Source organism: Bos taurus, chromosome 24, assembly GCF_002263795.3.
Source record: "Bos taurus isolate L1 Dominette 01449 registration number 42190680 breed Hereford chromosome 24, ARS-UCD2.0, whole genome shotgun sequence".
NCBI classification, from domain to species: domain Eukaryota; kingdom Metazoa; phylum Chordata; class Mammalia; order Artiodactyla; family Bovidae; genus Bos; species Bos taurus.
The window spans coordinates 39,972,480-39,996,114 of NC_037351.1; the positions used below are offsets into that span (position 1 = coordinate 39,972,480).

The 23,635-nt window shown below is 44.3% G+C and overlaps 1 protein-coding gene across 3 annotated transcripts in view; it reads right to left on the reverse strand.

The window, feature by feature from the left end:
- Window positions 1-23,635, reverse strand: part of LAMA1 (laminin subunit alpha 1) — a 125,687-nt gene that overhangs the window by 20,906 nt on the left and 81,146 nt on the right. For all 3 annotated transcript variants that reach the window (XM_024984606.1, XM_024984605.2, XM_024984604.2), the window contains exons 31-46: window positions 21,016-21,102; window positions 20,529-20,722; window positions 20,105-20,247; window positions 18,355-18,444; window positions 16,104-16,215; window positions 14,823-14,985; window positions 11,532-11,742; window positions 11,232-11,348; window positions 10,962-11,125; window positions 8,934-9,069; window positions 8,063-8,156; window positions 6,768-6,884; window positions 4,346-4,528; window positions 3,862-4,016; window positions 1,968-2,111; window positions 862-995 (exon numbers count right to left, since the gene is read on the reverse strand). In XM_024984606.1, coding sequence (XP_024840374.1) covers window positions 862-995; window positions 1,968-2,111; window positions 3,862-4,016; window positions 4,346-4,528; window positions 6,768-6,884; window positions 8,063-8,156; window positions 8,934-9,069; window positions 10,962-11,125; window positions 11,232-11,348; window positions 11,532-11,742; window positions 14,823-14,985; window positions 16,104-16,215; window positions 18,355-18,444; window positions 20,105-20,247; window positions 20,529-20,722; window positions 21,016-21,102 — 2,244 coding nt within the window. The remainder of the gene's footprint in view (window positions 1-861; window positions 996-1,967; window positions 2,112-3,861; window positions 4,017-4,345; window positions 4,529-6,767; window positions 6,885-8,062; window positions 8,157-8,933; window positions 9,070-10,961; window positions 11,126-11,231; window positions 11,349-11,531; window positions 11,743-14,822; window positions 14,986-16,103; window positions 16,216-18,354; window positions 18,445-20,104; window positions 20,248-20,528; window positions 20,723-21,015; window positions 21,103-23,635) is intronic.

Genomic DNA, 23,635 nt, shown 5'->3' on the forward strand with positions numbered 1-23,635 from the left:
TTCCCAACAACACCATCATAACAACAAAATGTGATATTACAGAAAAGTGAAGAGAAAGATACACATAAAGCTGCTTAACAGTAGTTGCCTCTGGGGAAGGACTTTATTTTTTATAACTTTTATTATTTTTTGGTAGAACCACATGACAGGCAGGATCTTAGTTCCATGACCAGGGATCAAACCCTTGCCCCCTAGAGTTGGAAGCACAGAGTCCTAATCACTGGACCGCCAGGGAAGTCCCTGGGGAGGGGCTGTAAAAGGAAGAATTTCACGTCCTTCCTGAATTCTAAAAAAACGCCACCCCTAACTGGTTCCCTCCTGGCCTGCCCTCTGCTTGTCCTGCTGCCAGCCACGTGGTGTCTCCATTATGCTGCACGTTACTGCCCTCTTCTGGGTTGGCTGCCCAGACTTAGACCTGACATTCTGAAGGTAATACAAACTTTAAACTTTTTTCTTCATTTGATGGTTGATTTTGGCAACAAAGTTTATTTCTCTTGTAATAATGAAAAAAACTCCTACAATAAATCTAAACCAAGTATTCTTTCATTATAATCCCACTCCCCAGAAATTTCAAGGACTGTTACATGATATTACAAACATGTTGTTGTTCAGTCACTAAGTCGTGTCTGACTTTTTGTGATCCCATGGACTGCAGACACCAGGCTTCCCTGTCCTTCAACATCTCCTGGAGTTTGCTTAAACTCATGTCCATTGTGTCGGTGATGCCATCCAACCGTCTCATCCTCTGTTGCCCCCTTCTCCTCCTGCCTTCAATCTTTCCCAGCATAAGGGTAAACACGTAGTTACTTAAAAGATGCAGGAGAGAAATGAGAGATGCTCAGACAGAACTTTGTCTGCTACCTGGTCACATAGATGCCGTGCCACTTGTTGTCATCAATTGGGAAGTCTGGAAATTCCAAGCGTGTTGATCCAGAGCCCAAATCCCAGAGGAAGGCCACTTTTCCTCGCCGCATCTCCACTGCCAGGAAATCAGCCTGGGGTGCAGGGCGTGAGCTGGGGTTAGTCCACAGGCAGGACTGTGGGCATGACCACTGACACGCTCTAAAGGAATTCTTACAGCATTTTCTCTATTCTTAAAAAGTAAAACAATGAACACAAAAAAAGACCTTCTATTGTCCTTAAATGCTCCCCTCCACTGGAGCTGGAGCATGACCCGAAGGATCGTACTGGAGACAGTGGCCACCGTTGGCCATCGGTGCCCACCACCCTTCCCCGGCATGGCCCTCCATGGAGCCTCCCATGAAGTTCTCCAAGAAAACTCGCTGGGGGTAAGCAGCCTCTACAGGGGTCATAAGGAAGGCGTGGCACTTGTCTTTCTGCCCAGCCTGAAAAGGCAACGTGTGAACGTGAATCATGCAAGAAGACAGAAGCCATGAAGCCCTACAGCACCGACTGACCTGTGCTGTGCACCTTGGGTCTTAAGAATACACTGCAGATGGCATTTGTGCTTGCTAGTATCTTCTGCCCAAGGGTCTGACCCATGCCCCACCGACAGCCTAAAGAAACAAGTCTTCCCCAGGGGACTTGCCCTCTGGGAACCGCGAGAATCTCAGTGGGTGGAAGAGTCTGGGGGAAGCTTGACAATTCTGACGTGTCCCTCGGGGTGCACGCCTCCACGCCTGGTGACAACTGCCAAGGTTGACTTCACAGACTCGAAGTGAAGCTCCGTGGCTTCAGAGGTCACAGGAGACATTATGGAAAGCTCTGTCCCCACAGCTCACAGTTAAAGGGGCAGAGGGAGGCACCGCTCATCAACGCCGCTCTCCTCTTTACAGGCACGCAGTTTCACAGTTTGTTTTCCATCTAACATTACCAGCTTAGCAAAAGATTAGAAGCACTAGTGATTTCATGAAGGCCTTATTTTTTTTTTTAGCCAAAAATGTACCAATTGAGAAAATATCCTCTGGCCTAAGAGACTCGGCGTGGCTTCCGCAGGTCATACTCACGCTCGTGCTGCTGCCCAGGTAGAAGAGAAGGTTGTCGGGTTCACTTGTCTTCACGTTGAGCGTCAGGCTGTTGTAGTTGGTAGAAGAGATCTGGGGCTGGTAGGCCCGGATGCAGTCTCGGTCTGCAGACACAGCAACTTTGATCTGGAGAAGGAGAAGAGACGTGTCCCCAAGTGCCTTAGAGTCATCCAGGACACACACTGGCAGCATGCCTAGGGTTCAGAAGTGCTGTGCTGTTCTGACTCTTCGCTGCTAGGCAGGATTCCTCTCCAGATAATAGTGCTATGTGTCTCAAAAGGTGAAAATCAGATGGGGCTGAAACTTATTCCATTTGGTAAAATATTTTACTATGGAAAAAGCCAGTCATGAGGTTTTAAAGAAGAATTTTACACAAGGAACTCTATTTTATGAGACTTGATTCCTTAAAGATAAGGAGTTTTTCTAAATCACTTTGGAATCTTACACCTGACACAGAAAGGCTATTTGATGATCATTTACCTGGGAAATCTCATGGACAGAGGAGCCTGGTGGGCTACAGTCTGCAGGGTTGCAAGAAAGTTGGATGCAACTGAGCATGCATAATATGTAGTAAATGGAGGGTTGATCTATCACTCAGCAAATATTTATAGACCAGTTATTTCACTCATATATCACTCTGGTAAATAATTACTTGCACATAATTTTTACATTAACCCTCAAGACTATAAGTTTATATTAACCAGAGCACTTGGAACCATCCGTCAGGTTTTTTATTTGGCAACTGGAACTAAGGCAGATGGAAACCAGAGTTCTTATAAAACTCCAGCTCTTTTCCCAAAGTGAAATTACTAAGGGATCAAAGAATCTGGAGCTCCTTTTTCTTGGCTAGAAGCTTCAGGAAGGTAAACATTAGACCAGAGGTCACCTTTATTGTCTACAGGTCCCCAGGGCAAATGATGTTCTCTCAATCTTATTTCCCTGAAACGCCTCTCCTTTAGCACACGGCCAGGGCCATGGCAAAGGATGGCCAGGAAACACTCTCTCAAGCTGTGTGTTTTATGCAGTTAGTGAGTGACCTGGATTTGAGCAACATTCATGGGATGTTAGCTGTTTTGTCAGAAGTCTAGAGATGCAGCCCACACTGCACACGCATTCTGGAGAATCCTTGGATTATGATAACACCGAGTTGGGAAAATGATGGAAAGAACACTGTAGGCAACCAGTGAGACTTCCAGCAACGCTAACACTTGGACCAACGTGTTTGTACTATCCAGCGAATTGGTGGGGACCTAGAAATCTAGGCCATGGTTATAAATCTCCATAAGGACACGGAGATCTCTTTGCTAACAACATTCTGAAACACACAGAACAAAAGCAGGAATCAAGGAAAATGGGACTCATTAAATACACTTAAGGTAAATATCAACACTGAAAATTCCTTGGAAGGACTGAAGCTTCACTGGACGCTGAAGCTGAAGCTCCCTTCCTTTGGCCACCTGATGCCAAGAGCTGACTCACTGGAGAAGACCCTGATGCTGGGCAAGACTGAGGGCAGGAGGACAAGGGGGTGACCGAGGATGAGATGGTTGGATGGCATCACTGACTCAATGGACATGAGTTTGAGCAGACTCAGGGAGATGGTGAAGGACGGGGAAGCCTGGTTGTGCTACAGTCCACGGGGTCACAAAATGTTGGGCATGACTTAGCGACCGAACAACAACAAAGTAAAATGTGTAAGACAAGGCTTTAAATACACCTGGAGACAAGGCTGTGAGAAACCGGGCATTTCTGAGAACTTGTCAGCAGAAAGTGTGACCGAAGCCCTCTGCATGGGAGACCCTGGGATGCATGGTTCCAGGAGCTTCAGCTAGCAGGGTGGTGCAGGGCTCCCGAGACCCGTGGGCCCCACACTCACAGATGCGGCTTGTTTCCGGGCCTGGCTGATCAGCAGTTTGATTTCTGACAGGTTTCTGCTCAGGTTCTCTTCTAACATCTTCAGAGGCTTCAGCCGATCCAACAAGAGGTTGGCTTGTGTTTCCACATCTTTGACTTTTCTTCCAGCTAACAAAGCTAATATATGAAGGGGACAAAAAGTTGGCAGGGGTGGGGCGGGGGGGAGGCAGGGAGGAAACAAGAGAAATTAGCTGGTCATTACTAGAATATGTGCTGGATATACTAGAATATCCAAATCATCAAATCCCTGATATCTTGGTAAATATATAAAAAATGCACCAGCCCAAGGCAGTACCCGAGGCTCTTCTCTTCCTTTATAAATGCAAATCCAGATGTTGCCACATTTTTATAATTTAGGATTGCTGTCTGCAAACACCCATGTGCCCTGGGCCAGCTCACGTAGCATGACAAAAACTTTCCTAACAGGACGAGAGACCACGACCTACTGGTCATCGAGGAGTCTCGTAGGAGTTCGTCTGTTTCCTGTAATGTGGCGTTAACCCTGGACAGGTCAGTGGACGTGTTCAACAGCTTCTGGCTCAGCCCCATGACATTCTTGAGTGTGCTGGTGGCGCTCTGGTTTGCAGACATGGCCAGGTCTGTGACTTTGGCTCCTCTGTCTCTGACACCTGAAATAAATTTATACTCAAGTATATACTCTGGTGGTTATACACATGGTTATAACATGCAGAAAACCATAAGGCCACAACGAATGTAATTTTACACAGAAACATGTTACAGAATTCCTTTCTGGTCCTTGAACACAAAAGGGGGCTTCTGTTTCTAATGACAGTATTAAGGCTGCCTGTCACGTGTTGGGGTTTCCCTGGTGGCTCAGTAGTAAAGAATCCACTTGCAATGCGGGAGACACAGGAGACTCGGGTTGGATCCCTGGGTTGGGAAGGTCCCCTGGAGTAGGAAATGGCAACCCACTCCAGTATTCTTGCCTGGAGAATTCCATGGACAGAGGAGCCTCGGGGGCTATAGTCCATGGGGTCGCAAAGAGTCAGATATGACTGAAGTGACAGAGCACACACACACATATGTGCTACCACTTCCTTTTTTGGATGAATGAAATGTTTTTCATTCATGAGCGCCAAAGAATTGATGCTTTAGAACTGCGGTGGAGAAGGCTCTTGAGAGTCCCTTGGACTCCAAGGAGAGCAAACCAGTCAATTCTAAAGGAAATCAATCCTGAATATTCATTGGAAGAACTGATGTTGAAGCTGAAGCTCCAATACTTTGGCCACCTGATGTGAAGGATTGACTCATTAGAAAAGACTCTGATGCTGGGAAAGATTGAAGGCAGGAGGAGAAGGGGATGAACGAGGATGAGATGGTTGGATGGCATCATCAACTCAATGGACATGAATTTGAGCAAGCTCCAGGAGTTGGCGATGGACAGGGAAGCCTGGTGTGTTGCAGTCCATGGGGTTGCAGAGTCAGACATGACTGAGTGACTGAACTGAACTGAACTGAAATGTTTTTGATGACAACACTCTATACTGAAGTATGATTTCAATACACAATGAGATTACAAAAGCAACTGCTAGTCGCCATTTGCTCAGCATCTTATATGTTAACAATCTAAACTCATTTGCTCCCCTTCCAATCATTCCTTTCTTACAGTCACTAACAGCTTCTCCAAATCATTCCATGTCTGGATAAGAAGGTTTAGGAATTTAAACCTGAAGGTGCCATAGAAGTATCCTAGGCCAGAGGAAGTGTATTTGCCCACAAGTGGCTGCTGGAAATAATAGCACAGTAAAAACTAAATGGTCACTAAAGATAAACTGCAGTTCAATTATTCTAGAAAATCTGGGTGACAGTTTTTTTTAAGGCACTTTTATTCATTTTTAAAGGGTTTAACACAAAAGGGACAAAGATTAACACTAGAAGAAGGTGGATGCAGGGTATACAGGTATTCTTTTCAATCTTCTGTAACTTTTATGCAAATGTGAAATTGGTTCCAAATAAAAAATTATTTTTGAATGTTTGATCAACATACATCATGTATCCTTAAAAACAGATAAATAAAAGAAAAAGAAAATTTCAGATCAGAAAATGCTCCACTCTTCTAAAGTCCAGCTTCCCAGGGTACTTTTCATGCTTATAAAGTGACCAATACAGTGAATGTGAAACTTGGGCAAACTCTGGGTGATGTTGAGGGACAGGGAGGTCTGGTGTGCTGCAGTCCATGGGGCCGAAAAGAGTCGGACACGACTGGGCGACAGAACAACAACAATAAGGTGAACCAGCAGACACAAGAACTTGGGAGATGTTTTCAGTATCTTGCAAGACTTAAGGAAAAAGAAAAGGCTGAAGGAATGTAAGATAAATAATGCACCACAGTGCAACTTGTCTGTGTTAAAAAGCTACCCTACTTAAAATTTTAAGGAACAGTGCATTTTCAAACCATCAATATTAAAGTGATCTATTTTAGAATGCTTATTGTCTCACAAAAGAAGATTTCCTTAATTTCCAAACAAGAATTCTCTAAATTAACACATTTATAATGAATTTAGCATTTTGCCTTAAAGCAGGAATATTTCAGCTTCTTCACTTGCTAGCTTCTTTCATCTCAGGCCTATTTTAATAGTTAGCAATTAATATGAAAGCACAAAGAATTTAAAGCTTTGTTTTTTCAGAGTATAATTCTACTACTTCAATGCAGGTGTTCTGAAGCTATAAAAAACACAGTGCTCTTCCTTCCAAACCATATCCCTCTGCAAGTGAAAATTCTGTCAATCTTGGTTTGGTTTCGGGTGAGGGGTCTCCATCGGACTTGCGGCAGGTCTTCTGCTCGTGTGCAAGTGTTTTGCAATGAGACGATATTAATTTAAATCAAGAACCCCCCTTTCCACTTACCTTCGGGAATTGCTTTAAGTATCAAGAGTGATTCGTTGGTCTGCCTGGTAATTTTATCAGCATCCTCTTGAAATCTCTTTGCAGTATCTTTCAATCTACTCAGTTCCAATGTGGTACCTAGTCAAAGGGGAAAAAGTGTTTCCTTTTAAGCTGACCCTGAAAAGTTGCCTGGATGACAGTTTTATCATTCCTGACCCATCTATAAAATCAGCAGCTTTCTACAGAGAGCCCAAATATTGAAAGTTTGTCTAACAAGACTTAGCATCACTCAACCCACACTCAAATTGTATGCTTGGGGGCTTACTTGATAATTTTTTTTTTTTACTTTGTTTTCCTTCTCACTAATACTTCTTAAATTCGTGTTTGATTCAATTAGAGCTCTAGGGCAAAAAGGGCTTCCCAGGTGGTGCTAGTGTTAAAGAATCCACCTGCCAGTGCAGAGGACATAAAAGATACGGCTTCAATCCCTGGTCAGAAAGATCCCCTGGAGGAGGGCATGGCAACCCACTCCAGTATTCTCTCCTGGAGAATCCCAGGGACAAAGGAGCCTGGCGGGCTGCAGTCCATAGGGTTGCAAAGAGTTGGACACAACTGAATAACTAAACAGCGGCAGAGTATATTAAGGTGATAGTTATCTATCTCTCTATATATAATAATGATGTATCTATATAACTATATATAGATCTATATATATAATTATACGTTATAAAACTTGTTTGTTTCTCTTACACAACAGAGTCGGCTGCCATTCTGCATTATCCTTACTGATTCTTACATGTGCCAAAAATTGCTTACTGAAAGTCTTAGGAAAAATGAAACCACATTGGTATTTTTTTTTTTGCATAGGTATTTTTAATAGACAAATCAATATTGATTTAATTCAGTAACTTTATGAGAACCTACCATGGTTCTAACATTGCATTAGCCCTGTGCAGAAGACAAGAGTCAAACATAATACGACTCTTCAAGAAATGGTGAAACCCTGAGATGGACAGAGAAGCACGTGACATCACAGGTATCCTGACAAACGCCGTGAGGACCAGCCTGAGCTCAGGAGCTAGAGCAGTGAGCAGAGGGTTTCGTTCTCAGGGGAGGCTTGTTGAGTCTATGGAAGATTGGAGGGGACTGGGCAATAAAAATTACATGATGTGTCTAGGATAGGAAATTAGAATATTATTGTGACAAAGAAATGTTAAGATTCGACTTGCTCCAGGAAAGAAGAATGTTCTGAAAGTATGTTCAGAGGTGTGTCCACAATCACTCTGGCATCAACACAGCCCCAGCTGGGAACTGACCTCGATGCTTTCTGCTCAGGCGGTTGCCTTCTTTGAGAAACTCGGAACTGCGCCGGAGGGCCGCTCTCCCATTAGAAACAAGAGATTCGGAAGCCTGTAAAATGGAACAGTTTAAATGTGGACCTGCAGGGCGGGGTGGGCTCTTTCTGAAGGTGGAGAGAACAACTCTGTCTTGTCAGAATATCCCCCAGGGTCCTTCCGAACAAGGAAGTCAAGCAGACAACAGGCAGGGACAACTGAAGTAGGCCTATTAACATGTGCTAATTTGTAGCTGAAGAGAAGGAACACAGTCATTTTTAAATCTATAAACACAAAAACCAGCCCTTAAATGAAGATGTTCACCACGGGTAAGAAGAGATGTCCAAGGTAGATATCAATTAACATTATCATTTTTGTTCTAAGAATTATTTATGACTTAGATGGCTCAGCAGGTAAAGAATCTGCCCGCCAACGCAAGAGACGTGGGTTCAATCCCTGAATCCAGGATTGGACACGGAAGTAGTCTAAGGGGTATATGAGCTTGTTTAAGGCCCACTATTTACTCCCATAGGAAAACACAATATTTTTAATGCATTAGAATATATTACGGAGAAAGAAATGGCAACCCACTCCAGTATTCTTGACTAAGAAATCTCATGGGCTGAGGATCCTGGTGGGCTACAGCCCACAAGGTCGCAGAGTCGGATACGACTGAGTGACTAAGCATGCAGGAAAAGAAAATGCAGCTGATGACAGAATCCCACCAGAAAAGAACCTTGACAAATGTAAACTTAAGCCACTGCCTCTCTGCTTGAGCATCACACGAAAGGCTCACCTGACCACAGCGCAGAGACAAAGCAGGCACACAGGGAAACCCGAGGGCCTTTCTTACCGCGCTCGCCTCTTTCACAGTTCCGAGTGCATCTGTCGCCAACCTCTCTGATTCCTCAATCAGGCTCCGGATGTTGGAGTGGACGTGGGCTGCGCTGGTGGCATTCAGGGACACATGTCTGACATTCCCAAGGCCACTGTGCAATCGGCATATTTAGAGATGTTATGATCAACGGAACTGAATCTGCCCACTGTTCCTAAAAGCCTCCCACTTAGAGAAACATCATCAACGAGGAAGACAGGAGTCTGTATCAACATGTGGATTCCCCTCTAATTCCAAATGCCGTCTTAAGAAGCTGTGGTCATCTTGTCTCGGTAACACTAAGAACTGCTGCTTAATTAACACCCAAAGAAGAGGTGATCACTGTGTCTCACCTTTTAGACCGTCCAGGCTTTCACCTCTGTTCAAATCCCCTGCCTGTTTGCGCTGGTTGTAATCTCTCCTGCTACACACGTGTTCATTTTCAAAAGGCTTTCTTAGCTAAGCATATGTGAGGATGCTGAAGCTTATTCCTCAAACAGTATACACCAATTTGACAGTATACACCAATTTGATGAAGTTCACCAGAGGTTTGGGAGGAGGATGAGATAATACTTCAGTCGTCTGAACTTCACTCTTGTAAGGGGACTGATCACTCAGGAACTTGCCAGCTGGTAATGGTGCGGTTTCATCCACCTCACTCTCGCTTCAAAATGAAACCTGACAATAGACACGTCTTTGCCTGCTGAGTAGGCCACTTCATTTTCTCCCCAAGGTTATTGAGTTGGGTGCTTTCCAAAGCAGAGACCAGCAGTTATTTCTTGCTACTACTTGATTGGCAAAATACAGTGACTTACAAATAAAAGATAAAGTTATTTAATTTTATGCATCATACCAAACTGTTTTTAAGACTCATACTAAGTAATAAAGATTTTGTTGTAGCTACAGATGTAGTCAGAACATCCTTTTCCTTTTTGGAAAATGAGGAAAGATGAGGAAAGGAGAAAAACTAACTGGGTACCTAACTCCATTTTCTGTTACTGGTTCCGACAGCAGACGGAGGCAGTAGAGCTCATTGAAGCACCAGAATTACACAATAGTCACTTTTAATCGCTTTCATTGTGTGAGCTCGTCTTTTATGGCAGCACTCCTCAAATTAGAAAAAAATACTCATTTTTCTCCTTCCATAAAACACACCCAACACACAGAAATACATGTATTCCTAGTGGGTCCAGACTTTTTCCACTCATAATTAATAGCAGATTCTAAAGAAATAAATTTACTAACTCACAATATTGTGTAAGGCCTTAAACCCCAATTCCCTCATTTGCTGCCATCAGATCACCTGGGGACTTAACAAAAAATTTAAAGTACAGGCCATATCCCACAGTCTGGGGGACAGGGGAGGGGTCAGGGGACAGAGCCATCAGTACTCAGAAGTTCCCCAGGCTCCTCCTGCAACAATTCAGGAACCACTGGCCTAGAGTCTCGCTTCTCATTTGAAGGCACATCTAACAAACTGAGGATATGCTTGACAAATATCCAAAAATATATGTTAAAGTAATGAGTACAATGGTAGCCTTTGAGGCAGTACAAAATAATGGAGATGGTATCTTTCAGGAGTCGACAAATAGATCCTCAACACTTCTAACAGTCCACAACCTGCAGCCATGCAGAAAGCCGGCTGGATCACAAGTCCCAAGAAGGCAAGATGATGCATAAGGAAATCAGTATCTGGTTCTGTCCATGGGTAACCTCTTAAAGTCCTGAGTACCAGGTAGATACTGAAGGCCTTGATATCGTAGCATAATATTTGTTTTCATTCCTATCTGCTTCAGTTCACATTTTTCCAGCGTACATTCCTGCCGATGGTCAAATACACTACCAGACTTGGGAGGAAACCCTCCTTGCCATGGAAATAAAAGAGAAGTCTTTGTTTTTACACACAAAAAACAATGTGACTCGACACTGTGAATGAAACAGGCAGGCTTATTATTCTCTCTGATCTGCGGCTCACAACTTGTGGGGTTCCTGCCAGATATGCCTCACCTGTCCAGGGCACCTGCCCGTCTCTGCAGCTCAGCGGCGTGATCCTCCGCCCTGTACACGAGCCCCAGCGCTCTCTTTTCGGACATCTGCATGACCAGGTCATCCACGTGGCGCCTGATTTGGGCAGTCCACAGCAGCAGCTCGTCCTGGTGTTGCTCTAGTTGCTACACAGAGATGAACACTGTGACCACGTGCCCGTCTGTTTAACAGCCTGTCTGGGGCCTGGGAGGCTTCCCTGGAAACCCTGGGCTGTGCTGAGTTGGGACTTACCGCGAGAGCCTCCCCTGATGCGTTTGCAGGAGCAGCGGCCGCATCCAGCAGTCCTCTTCCTTCAGCGATCAGCGCTGACGTCAAGTTCTGTTCTTCTTGAACACGCAGCTTCTTCTCCTGCAGCAAATATCACCTTTAAGGATGCTTCATAAAAGCAAGTCGGCCTCTGAACCTCAGGTGCCTGACAATGTGTGCTGGAGTCAGCCCTGGGGCTCATTTTTTTAAGAAGCAAAGGATGACGTCATTTACGTGGGAGGATTTGGGACCAGCTCTAAGGGGGCGAGGGCTGGCAGGACTCACGTTGAACTCTCGCAGGTTGGCCCCAATGAGGAGCAGCAGGCGACTGCTCTCCTGGGTCTTCGTCTCTGCTTCTCTCAGGAGCTCTTCTGCAGCCCGCACATCCCTGTTGTGTGTTGAGAGGAGGCTGCTTACTGCTTCTTTTAACACCGCCAACTCTTCCTGTGGCTTCTGGTAATTTTCCTGAATTTGTGACAATAAATCTTCGGCAGCCCTGGGAACATAAAAGATGGTAAGAAGTGAACAACAAAGCTCACAGCTTTGATGTATAGCGAAAGGAACTTTTACATATCCCTTCTCAGGCTCATCTTGAAGTCCTAAGTGGTACATCGCAATCCCTTAAAAAGGGAAAAAATTTTCCTAAGGCCGCTATATATATGGCAGGTTTACACTTTATCCTTAACGATCTTTCTTGATTTAACAAACTTCCTAACATATTTAGTGGAATTAAAGAAACCATCTCAGTGGATTTGGATTCAGGAAACTGGGGTCATAGCCTGTGAATGATGGCAACTGAAATCTTCATTATAATACGGTCAGATATTGAAAAAAGGAGACGCTTCAGTGATTTGCTCCAAAGTCACCAATGTATCCATACAATACAAAGATTTTTCCTGCAGTTAGTAAAGAAACAAATTTTATAAAAACTTGCAAATCCAAATTGCCAGAAAGATATAATTTCTACCACTTTGATAAAAGCAAGCTTCAAGAAATCAAAAGACATTTCCCTCTATTCTTTTATAAATGTGCTATCAAATTTGAACTTAAAGCTATATAGAATAATACAATTTTCACACTACAGAACTTTGCAGTGGTTGAATATATCCTATTAACTTCTTCCTTCAATTTATCAGAAGAACTTTGAATATTTTTGTGGAAAATGCCTTGTAAATCCCCTTTAATTTTCAGATTATCAGATTGCTGGGCTAAAACACCACAAAAAAATTTTCCAAAGGTATATATTTGAACTCTGACATCATGAGAACATCATCAGGAATTATTTGAACATTCTTGTAATTTTAAGAATTATAAAAAAGATAGTAAGATGCTGTATTATGATAGTTACAAAGAGAACTAAAAATAGTACATGGGAGACATACAAAAAAGTCCAATATATTTCTAATATCTAGCCATTAATCCTTCAGTTCATATCATTAAAGAAAGTATTGCTCTAAGAAATTGAAAATAGAGATCAAATTTTCATCTACAAAATGACTTCACCATCTAAACCACGACCAAATGAAATGACATAGTTGACAATGACTTGAAAGACTACAAAGAAAAATCACAAAACCCCTCAGCACTTCTTATCAGCTTCTTCCCTTAAAATTCAGTTAATACGGTAAAACACAGTTTCTCGAGTGGCATTTCTCCACCATACTAGTGCCGTGAGCAGGTAAGCAAGTTCCATGAGAAAGGGTTGCGTGGTGCCACGCAGTCAGCTGTCTTATCCAGGCTCACTGTGGAGATTCAAGATTAAGTACTTAGCCTAAAGACTTGTGGTAAAGACTCGGCCTCTCCTTAAGAAACTGGAAAACAGTCAGGAAACACAGCTACAAAGGATCACTTGCAGGGCGCCGTAAAGGGAAAGATGGGCTTCCCTGGTGGCTCAGCAGTAAAGAACCCGCCTGCCACCGTAGGAGATACAGGAGACACAGGTTTGATCCCTGGGTTGAGAAGATTACCTGGAGAAGGAACTGGCAACCCCCACCAGTATTCCTGCCTGGAAAATCCCATGGACAGAGGAGCCTGGTGGGCGACAGTCCATAGCGTTGCAAAGAGTCGGACACAACTGAAGTGACTTAGCATGCAGAACACACCAGGTTTCATATTGTCCTGGCAGCTCAACATTGATGGAGTTGCAAATATTCTCTGGGCCTCAGTTACTTCAGCTGCATCCTTCCCACCTCACAAGGAGGTGAGGATGAGCACATGCAGAAGTGAGGGGGAAATCTACAGCTCCCCATCACCCGGCACAGAGGAGTGCTCTGTAGACAACAGCCCCCTTCCCATCTCCTGAGTCCTCACCCAATTCTGAGCTCCCCTTGTCCAGTCCAGAGTCCTCTCAGGGCCCTTCTTGGGCCCTAACAAACATCCCATAATTAAATTACTAGTCCTTTTCTTCAAAGCCTATGTGACAGTATGTTCCACCTTTTGTTTTTCACCTACCAAATCAACAACAATGTCAAAAATCCCACTCAATGATGAAAATACATATAAACTCAGCTCTCCAGGATCCTGCTGGTAGAAGTGGATGTTGTTTTAAATTCCTAAACTTGGGCTATCTGTTTTAATTAACAATAATCTTCTGATGTTCAGGCTGGCTGTCCATTGCTGCAAAACTTCTATATAACCAGGCTCACCCCTCGCCTCCTTGGAGCAGTTCTCTTGTGGTTACTCGAGATACTGCCTCCCAGGCTTAAGTCCTAAAAATTCCCACTGAATAAAAGATAACTTTCAAAGTAATTAAAACCCATGTAGAAAATAATGTGGCAATGCAAGTCGGGAATCCTCAAAATGCAAACTCTGGTTAAATGACTTCACTTCTTAACATTCACCCTGATAAGATAATAATGTGAAATTCAGAAAAAGATTTTGATCTAAGTTATTCTATAAAATGTTATTTAAAACAGCATAATGTATTAAAATAGCTTACATATCTCATTACAGAGACTGGAGTTTTGATGGAGTGTGGTGTGACCACTGAAGCCAGTACTTAATCAGATATTTATCACAACCTGGCAGAAAGACAGCTTTGCTATTGCATCAAGTAATAATTTGTGTGAAAACACTAAGAAAAAAAGAGCCTGAAAGCAAACTGAAAGTTTCTCGTGACCACGTCTAACAGTTCTTTGTGACCTGTTTTTCAAAGCCCAGGTTTCGATGACAGTTTGCATAACTGAGCAAAATTATTCTGGCATGATGTCAGTCTGTCATAGAGTTCACAGCTTTGGCGGTGGCCACTGCCTGTGTTTGCTTCCCGTGAGAGTTTCCTGCATTATACTTAATCTTCAATAAAGACAGGATCAGGAGGTTTGTTTGTTCATGCTAAGTCGAAAAGGTGTTTCAGGGTCACGGAGAAAAACCAAACCTAGACATAATAGCACAGGCAGAAGCACTGCCATTGATCACACTGTGCTCTGTTGGTGGGGGAGTCGCACCCCTCTTCTCCTGTGGCACTCTGTCCCTCTGAGAACTGACTTCCCTTCCCCTCCTTCCACCTGCCTCCTCCCCCTCCACTGTCACATTCTTCCCCCTAACTGGTCTTGTGATGAGCGCTGTTCAGGAACTTACTTGAGTTCCAGGGTGGCATTTTGGTGCAGCGGCAGGAACTGCCTTTTCCGTAGGACTTCCAACAAAGCCGTGATGTTCTCCTGCATGTCCTGAAGAGTAGAGCTGGGCAGCTGGACATCGTCATCCAGCGTCTGATTTAGAGTCATAGCCTTTTTGATCATTTCTATGGAGAAAGTTCATCAATCACTGAATAAGTCTCTCAAAAGTGACAGTCCTAGGATGGGAGAACTTAGAACCTTCTCCAGTGAGGCTGCTCTGCCCACCTACACTGGGCTGACCCTCTAACCAGGCCAGGTTAGGCCGTGTATCCAGTGCGCTCTGGACATGCCCTGTCAACACACTTGGGAGGGGCTTCCCTGGTGGCTCAGTGGTAAAAAACCTGCCTGCCAATACAGGAGACTTGGGTTCGATCCCTGGTCTGGGAAGATCCCACAAGCCAAGGAGCAACTAAGCCTGTGTGGCACAACTACCGAGCCTGTGCTCTAGAGCCCCGGAGCTGCAACTGCTGAGCCCACATCGTGACTACCGAAGCCCGTGCAACCCTAGAGCCTGTGCTCCGCAATAAGAGACGCCACCGAAATGAGAAGCCCTCGCACCACAACTGCAGAGTAACCCCCACTCGCCACAACTAGAGAAAAAAACCACACAGCAGTAAAGACCCAGCACAGCCAAAAATAAATATTTTTTTAAAGTGTTTTAAAAAAACACTCAGGAACCTGGGATCCTGGTTTATTTCCTGTCTGCTTCCCTGGTACCCATGAACCCTGTCCAGGCAGGGCTGAGGCACCATGATCACTGCAGCATTCCCTGCCCCTGCCAGGAACATCTGCATGTAGAAGCTCTCAGTAACGTTTACTCTTTGAACAACCACCAATACTTGATACTACTCCTTTTTAAGAAATGTCTTTCGCGCTAATAATGTCTTTACTTTCTGCCTTATAAAGTCTGATTTGTATTGGCTCAGCAGTAAAGAATCCACCTGCCAAGGCAGGAGACCTGGGTTTCAACCCCTGTGTTGGGAAGATCCGCTGGAGAAGGGAATGGCTACCCACTCCAGTATTCTTGCCTGGGAAATCTCATGGACAGAGGAGCCTGATGGGCTACAGTTCACGGGGTCTCAAAGAGTTGGACATGACTGAAGTGACTTAGCACATTGTGTGTGGACAGTGGAAGGCCCCAAGAGTCCAGTGCAAGTCACGGCTATTCAAGTGCTGAGTGAAGAGAGTAGGCTTTCCCTACCAAATAAGCCAGACTCATCAAGCAAAGTTCTGAGGACACTACCTTCAATGTCTGTCTGCAGCTTCTCGGTCAACTTAATGAGGTCCACACTCTTGTCCAGGATTCTTTCGGTGGCCCTGGTCACCTGCTCACTACGTGTCAACACTCTATCAAGCTGATGGAAAATAAAGGCCTTGGGTGAGTTTCACTCTGAATAAAATGCAAGCTTCAGTATGCCAGATGTTGTCTCTTTTAAGCAACAAAACGTTTTCTAGAACACAGAAAAGGTTCACCGTCATGGATGCCAAGGTCAACAGGGCAGGGTTGGAAATGGACTAGGTGGTTTATGAAATGATGGACTGCTCACTCTTGGTGAAAAATGATGGTACATTTTAAAAAGCAGCCTAATCGGCTATCCAACCACAGAATCTCCCAGGTGTTGCCACTGTGGAGACCTCATGTTCATGTTAGGACCCAAATTTGCAGAATCTAGACAGTAAAATCTTACTAATTTGTATTGACCATGAGAACTTAGTCAAGCAGTTAAGACACAGAGTTAGGCAAATAGACCTGCTTTTGCCAGGCTGGACAGCCTCATCCATAACTTGGAGTAATTATAACACTTGAATCACAGGACTTCATGAGGATTATATGTGATGATGCCTGTTAGTTACTCTCAGCTGCTGTTTTTATTAAGGGTATTCTAATTTGTGAAAGGCTTCCCTGGTGGTTCAGCAGTAAAGAATCCACCTGCCAATGCAGGAAACCCAAGTTCATTCCCTGATCCGGGAAGATCTCCTGGAGGAGGAAATGGCAACCCACTCCAGTATTCTTGCCAGGGAAATCCCATGGACAGAGGAGCCTGATGAGCTTACAGTTCATGGGATCGCAAAAGAGTCGGACATGACTTAGTGAGACTAAACAACAATTTGTAGGAAGGAAGGTTGTCTGTAATTTCTAGGAATATAAAGTAACTCCCAGAACTGAGAGTCGCTCAGTCGTGTCCGACTCTTTGCGACCCCATGGACTATACAGTCCATGGAATTCTCTAAGCCAGAATACTGGAGTGGGTAGCCTTTCACTTCTCCAGGGGATCTTCCCAACCCAGTGATTGAATCTAGGTCTCCCACACTTCAGACGGATTCTTTACCAGCTGATCCACAAGGGAAGCCCAAAGTAAGTAACTCAGATGGTTCTAAATGTGTTTTCTAGTCAAAATCCAAAGAGAATCTTCTTTAATGGATAGAAAGAATTTAATTGGCTTATTACTTCCTACCAAACATTTGCTTGCTCAGGTACTTTAAAAGCCCACACAGAAACCCTTCAACTCTTCCCAAATGGTCACTAATTCTAAATTAACAGAAGCCAAGCTACTGCATTTTACGGTGCATGACTGTGTACGTGTGTGAACGTTGAGAGACAGAGACAAGACGTACACATACAGAGATGGGGCTTTCCTGGTGGCTCGGAAGGTGAAGAATCTGCCTGCAAAGAGGGAGACCTGAGTTTGATCCCTGGGCGGGAAGATCCCCTGGAGAAGGGAATCGCAACCCACCCCAGTATTCTTGCCTGGAGAATCCCATGGACAGAGGATCCCAGAGGGCTATAATCCATGGGGTCAAAAGTGACTAACACTTTCACTTTCAAAAGGCACACACCTATGTGCTCACACACACATAGGCACACAATTTTAAAGTGAAAATCATAAATCTGACAATAGGCCTCCCTTGCCATCTGCAAATAAGCAGATTCTTTTTTTGGTCACTAAAAACCATTCTTCTGGCCTGGGCTGAACAGAATGAATGACCTCCTGCTGGCATCAAAGTGAACTCTCCTGCCATTCAAAGTGAGACCATCAGAAATAAGGGGCGAAGTCTGAGTGTTGCAGACAACCCAGGAGGAGCTGCCTGTGCTGGCGTTGGGGGCAGGCGGTGGGGGGGGGGGGCGGGGGGGGTGGAAACTCAGTGTTCACCATGTGCAGTGAATACAGGATGGGGAAGAGACCCCCGTCTTTTCATCCTGCCCAACCTTAGTTCACAGGAGAAAGTAAGCGGTGATGTGAACTGACAGCCCGACTCCTCCTTCAGCAGAGGGGACAGCAGAAATCAAGTCAGGGGCCCCTTCCCACCAAAGCATGGAGACTGGCTGCATCAGAACCTATTCAATCTGACTTTACAGTAGCTGGAACATAGTTCCTGGGAGTAGGGGGCTGTCCTGATCTGTTCATGACCTTCCAAGAAGTCCCCGTGCCAGTGCTCACAAGGGCTGGGGGTGGAGGGGCACACGGAGCGGACCCTTTATATGAAGAACTTACTTCTCTTTGCAGGTCCTCCGTTTGTTCTGAGACACCTCCAAGTTGAATTTTTACCAGTTCTTTTTGTGTATTTTCTTTTAATAAAGAGTCCTAAAAGAATGAAGAAAACAAATTATAATGCTTCAAAATAAATCTTCTGGTTCTTAACTAAGAATCACCTGTTGTTACCTTTTTTGTTCACGGAAGGAAATTCTCTTTTCCCTGACATTGCATTAAAAAATAAAATGAATCACATTCACTGAAGTTTGGATTACAGAACATGTTTCCAGACTGTTGTCTTGTGCATTATATTTCCCATGTATATATAAACGTGAAGCCTGGTGTGCCGTGCAGAACTGCTGCAGTTCCTGGGTGGCTCTGGCTGAATTTCAACAGCAGAGTCACATAAATTTTAATTGTAATTGCTAACACCTAAAAAAATGCTTACTAAGCTAAAATACAAAAGTATTAAGCAAAGAAAAGCCTTTATAATTACAACAATTAAGCACTTAATTTATGCCAACACTCCTCTAATTTCTTTATTTGTGTGACGCTACTCAGACCTTATAACAACCTGTGAAGGGGTGAGATTACTGTCTATGGTCAGGACAGGTATTAACCTACCCAAGTCGCTATGTAGGTCAACAGTGGAAAAAGAAATAGTTGAGGGTTCACAATCTCAAGCTCCTGAGTCCTTTATATAAACATAAAAAGTCATACAAAGGAGCTGACAAAGTGCTTTAAATGGGAGCAAATCACTTAAGAGTTAAAGTTGAAATCAAGTATTCATCTCACATGGTAAAAAATATAGTTGTACAGTTGGAAACCAAACTGATGGAAGGTAGTATTTATTGATTGTATCTCTGGTGAGTGGAAAAGAAATTTCAACATTTCTTTCTTTTTTTCCCCCTTATGTTTGAAAACATTTTGTTCTATTTCAGTAAAAATAACATAGAAACATCTCTTACAGTTTCCTAACCTTTCTTAACTCCATTAAATCTATAGAGAAAGGACCAATATTAACAAGAGCGGATCACTGAAGCAGCTGGATTGCACACACGAACACACATCGGCATTATGGCATGACACGGTGAATTAAATACCTCAAATTCTAAAGCATAGGCTTCGAGCCAAATTTAGATTCATTTTTTTTCCCCCAATTAGAATAAAAAATGCTGTCTAGCAAGTCAATTTCTTACCTTCCCATCCATCCTCTTTTGGACCCAGATCAAAAACACAGATTTTAACTAAACAAAAACTATGATTTATCCCCAGAGATTTTTATATAGTCTTCGAGGGAGGAGGAACCTTTGTGCCCTGCAACTGTAGTTAAGAATAATACATTGATGGAAAGAAAACAGTTCCTCTTCATTCAGCACATTAAAGACAATGCCATCTCAATTCATTTTCTGTGTTTATATTAAGAGAGCTGCTTTCTGTCCAAAGACCTGTTATCAACAGGGGCGAGTGGACCTTGGCTTCTTCCACAGGCAGCAGGAGGAGCACAGAGGAAGAATTTATACACAGGAGGCATCTGTGGATCAAGTCTTGAACAATCAGGGCTGTTGCACAGTGAAACCAGTAATCATGTGGACGATGCAGTTCTTGGTCAGGTTCAGAGGGAGAAGGCTGGGCACCTCCCAGCACCAGACACTGGGACTGAGACTCCTGTACTGGCGGAGGACAGACGGAATGACCCCTAGGGTCCCAACCAACTCTTCAACTTCCTGTGACATACGCTTCTATCCATCGCTGTATTTGCAGTACCTACCCGGAGAGACTTTGTTCTATTTTCCAGGTCTGACAAAACCCCATATGGGAGAGGGATGGTGCTGGTGAGGTTCACAGACAGGATGGCATCCCCAACGTGGGCCAAGTCATTCAGCAGGACACCCACACAGTCGTCATCACAGGCTACAAGAAAGAGGATGTTCAAGTTACAGCAGAGTCTGCCCGGGTTCCCATGGGTGCCCATCCTTCCTGTAATAACATCTAGGGACTTCCCTGGGGCTCCAGTGGTTAAGAATCCACCTTGCAATGCAGGAGATGCGGGTTCAATCCCTGGGCAGGAAACTAAGATCTCACATGCCGCAGAGCAACTTAGCCCTTGAGCTTAGCCTGCAGACACCACTTGGTACCAGGAAACCATCCAAGAAAAGAAACCCTCCTTAGCCCTTTGGAGGGGTGACACTCACACACACAGTCGCTTTCCACCAAAATGTGCCTTGGTTCACAGTCCCCGCAGCGGAGCCCTGTGGCCCCCGGCCGGCAGATGCACTGCCCGGACCCACGGTCACAGTCGCTGTGGACAGAGCCGTGCGGGCTGCAGTCACACCTCTGGCAGGTGCTGCCTGGCATCCGAGGGTTCCCATAGTAACCGGATGAGCACCTGCAGAAGGAGACAGGAGGACAGAAAGCAGGGTCCACACCAGTGAGTGAGTGAACACACAGAGCAGCCACCCAGGGACAGTCATCACTTCTGCCCCGTGAAGCGTAGAGCACACAGGTCCGCTCACCTCCCTCTGCACTCTATTCCCTCAAAGGAGGACAAGATGGTCACAAGGAAGTGCCTTTACCTGCCTTATTACCCAGGGGGTCTGGTTTTGCATTATCAAACTGGTAACGACTCCCCATCACTTCTGTAAATATGTCCTGTGCATATAAAAGGAGCAGGCGACATACCTTTCACAATACTGTCCTTCATAACCCACAAAACAGGCATCACAGCGGAAATCATGATCGCCTTCCAAGATGCAAGTGGGACTGTAGCTGGAAGAGAAGAATTTTTTTGAATTTTCAGACATACAACTTCAGATCTTTCTTAGGGTATTCATTACTCTTAAGAGTACATGATACTGTTCTAAAAAATAAGTAATTACAAACTGGACACCTGGGCAAGCTTTTTAGGGCTTAAACTCTATTGGGCAGAAGCAAAACAACCATGTAGTCAATACAAGTGGGTCCAGAAGACATTCACGGATGCCTATCCAGTGACAACCACATGAGTGTTGAGGGGATGGAGACCCATTTACAGAGGACGACCAATTAGTCACCGAACGAGAAAGCTTCTCAAGTGGAAAGGGGCTTGTTTAAGACTTGCGTGAATTATCTGACTGATTAGATGAAAGGGTGGCTGGAGAACCATAGCTGACTATGAGCAAACGTGGGACCAGCAGGGAGAAGTGAGCTGGAAGAGTGCTGGGGATTCACCCGACTGCAGTGAAAGGCCAGGGGGAGAAGTCTGGAAAGAGCAGAGAGTGAAGGTGGGCTTGAGGGTGACTGGACCTAAGGTAGGGAGTCAGGTGAGGAGCTTTAGTAGCAATAAGATGGAGCCTCTCAAAACTGAACAATCCATTCGGATGCTGAGCCCTCACTCTGGGACTTCAGCTTCTGGTATATTCCTTTTTTCTAACCACTTTAGCCTCCACATTTTAAGTCACCAACTGGAGGCTCAGCTGGGTACCTGCAAGCCACTAAAAAATGCCAGGGTATCTGGCTGGTAAGAGAAGTTCCCAGCAAGAGTCAGTTGGTTGCTATGAGCCCCACTTCACTTCTGACCTTTTTCCTCCTTTGGCACTAAATAGACAGACTTCAGTGGAAACACAAAATGTGTATTCATAGAAAAAAAGCCACATCTCTGGGGGCTTCTCAGATGCACAGCACACACGGCATGTTCACAATCTCACAGCCGCTTCCTAATTGTGTAGCTATTAATTTACCAGTGTGAAGGAGGTTGTGGGGATGGTGTGGACCTTCTGTGATTGAAGAAGTAAAATACACAAACAGTACAGAACTGTGCAAAGCAGAAAGGTGAAATGCCCACCCTGACATTCCAGGCACGTGTAGCCATGGAGCTGTGGATGTGGAGACACATATGGATTCGAATGGTTCCCCAAAGGGCATCACATCATATATTCAATTTCATAATTTGACTGGCATTTCTCCAATTCTGTACACACTGCTGCTGCTGCCGCTCCTGCTGCTGCTGCTGCTAAGTCGCTTCAGTCGTGTCTGACTGTGTGCGACCCCATAGATGGCAGCCTACCAGGCTCCCCTGTCCCTGGGATTCTCCAGGCGAGAACATTGGAGTGGGTTGCCATTTCCTTCTCCAATGCATGAAAGTGAAAAGTGAAAGTGAAGTTGCTCAGTCATGTACGACTCTTTGCAACCCCATGGACTGCAGCCTACCAGGCTCCTCCGCCCATGGGATTTTCCAGGCAAGAGTACTGGAGTGGGGTGCCATTGCCTTCTCTGTCTGTACACACAGATATGCCTTAGTCTTTTCTCAGTGTTAGTATAATATTTCACTCTAGGTGTCTTCCAAAAGACACTTGAGGCATTTAATCAATCCCCTGAAGGTATATTTCAGCTCCACAACTCCAATTTCTTGTGAGTGCAAGCAATGCCAGGCTTCCCAGGTAGCTCAGTAGTAAAGAATCCACCTGTGAAGCAGGAAACACAGATTCCATTCCTGGGTCGGAAAGATACCCTGGAGAGGGAAATGCCACCCCACTCCAGTATTCTTGCCTGGAGCATTCCATGGACAGAGAGGCCTAGCAGGCTATAGTCCAGGGGGTCACAAAGAGTCGAACATGACTGAGCAACTAAAGAACAACAACATTAGCAGTGCTCATCTTTATGCACATTTGCAAGTATTCCTACACTCAGATGACAGGGGTGGAATTAATGATTCAACATTTATATACAGATTTAATACAAAAAGTTAAATAATAGTAAACAATAGCAAGCACTAAATTTTAAGATGCTTGACAGTTTGCAAGAGAAGTTTACACAATGCCTCTCATTAGGCATTCAACGTCAAGCAACACTTACTTGGAGACAACAAAGAGACAAAATTCAAACAAATTAAAAGGAAAACTTCCTTTTGGTAAACCAAAAGTTGGTATTTGATCTATACATGTTCAATGCCTTACCAAATACTCTAAGCAAGAATAAAATGTTATTTATGAATTACAATTTTCATTGAAACCAAACGGACCCCCAGATATTCCAATTTCCACTAAAAATCTCTGGGTTTTGTTAACGTGTTCAGATAATTCTGTACAAGCATCGTGTGTACAGGATGGAACCTGGCCCAAATTTTACCGCCACGCAACCTTTCTCAACTTCATCAGTCATTGGCATATATACATTCTAATCCCAACACCTTACATTAAATAGGAACTGAATTCTGCATAACATTCTTCATAAAATTAATAATAATTCATCTCTGGGCACACTGTACATGGAGGTGGGAGGCTAAAATTAGTCTTAAAGAAACAAAACCTGAACCTCCTTTTAT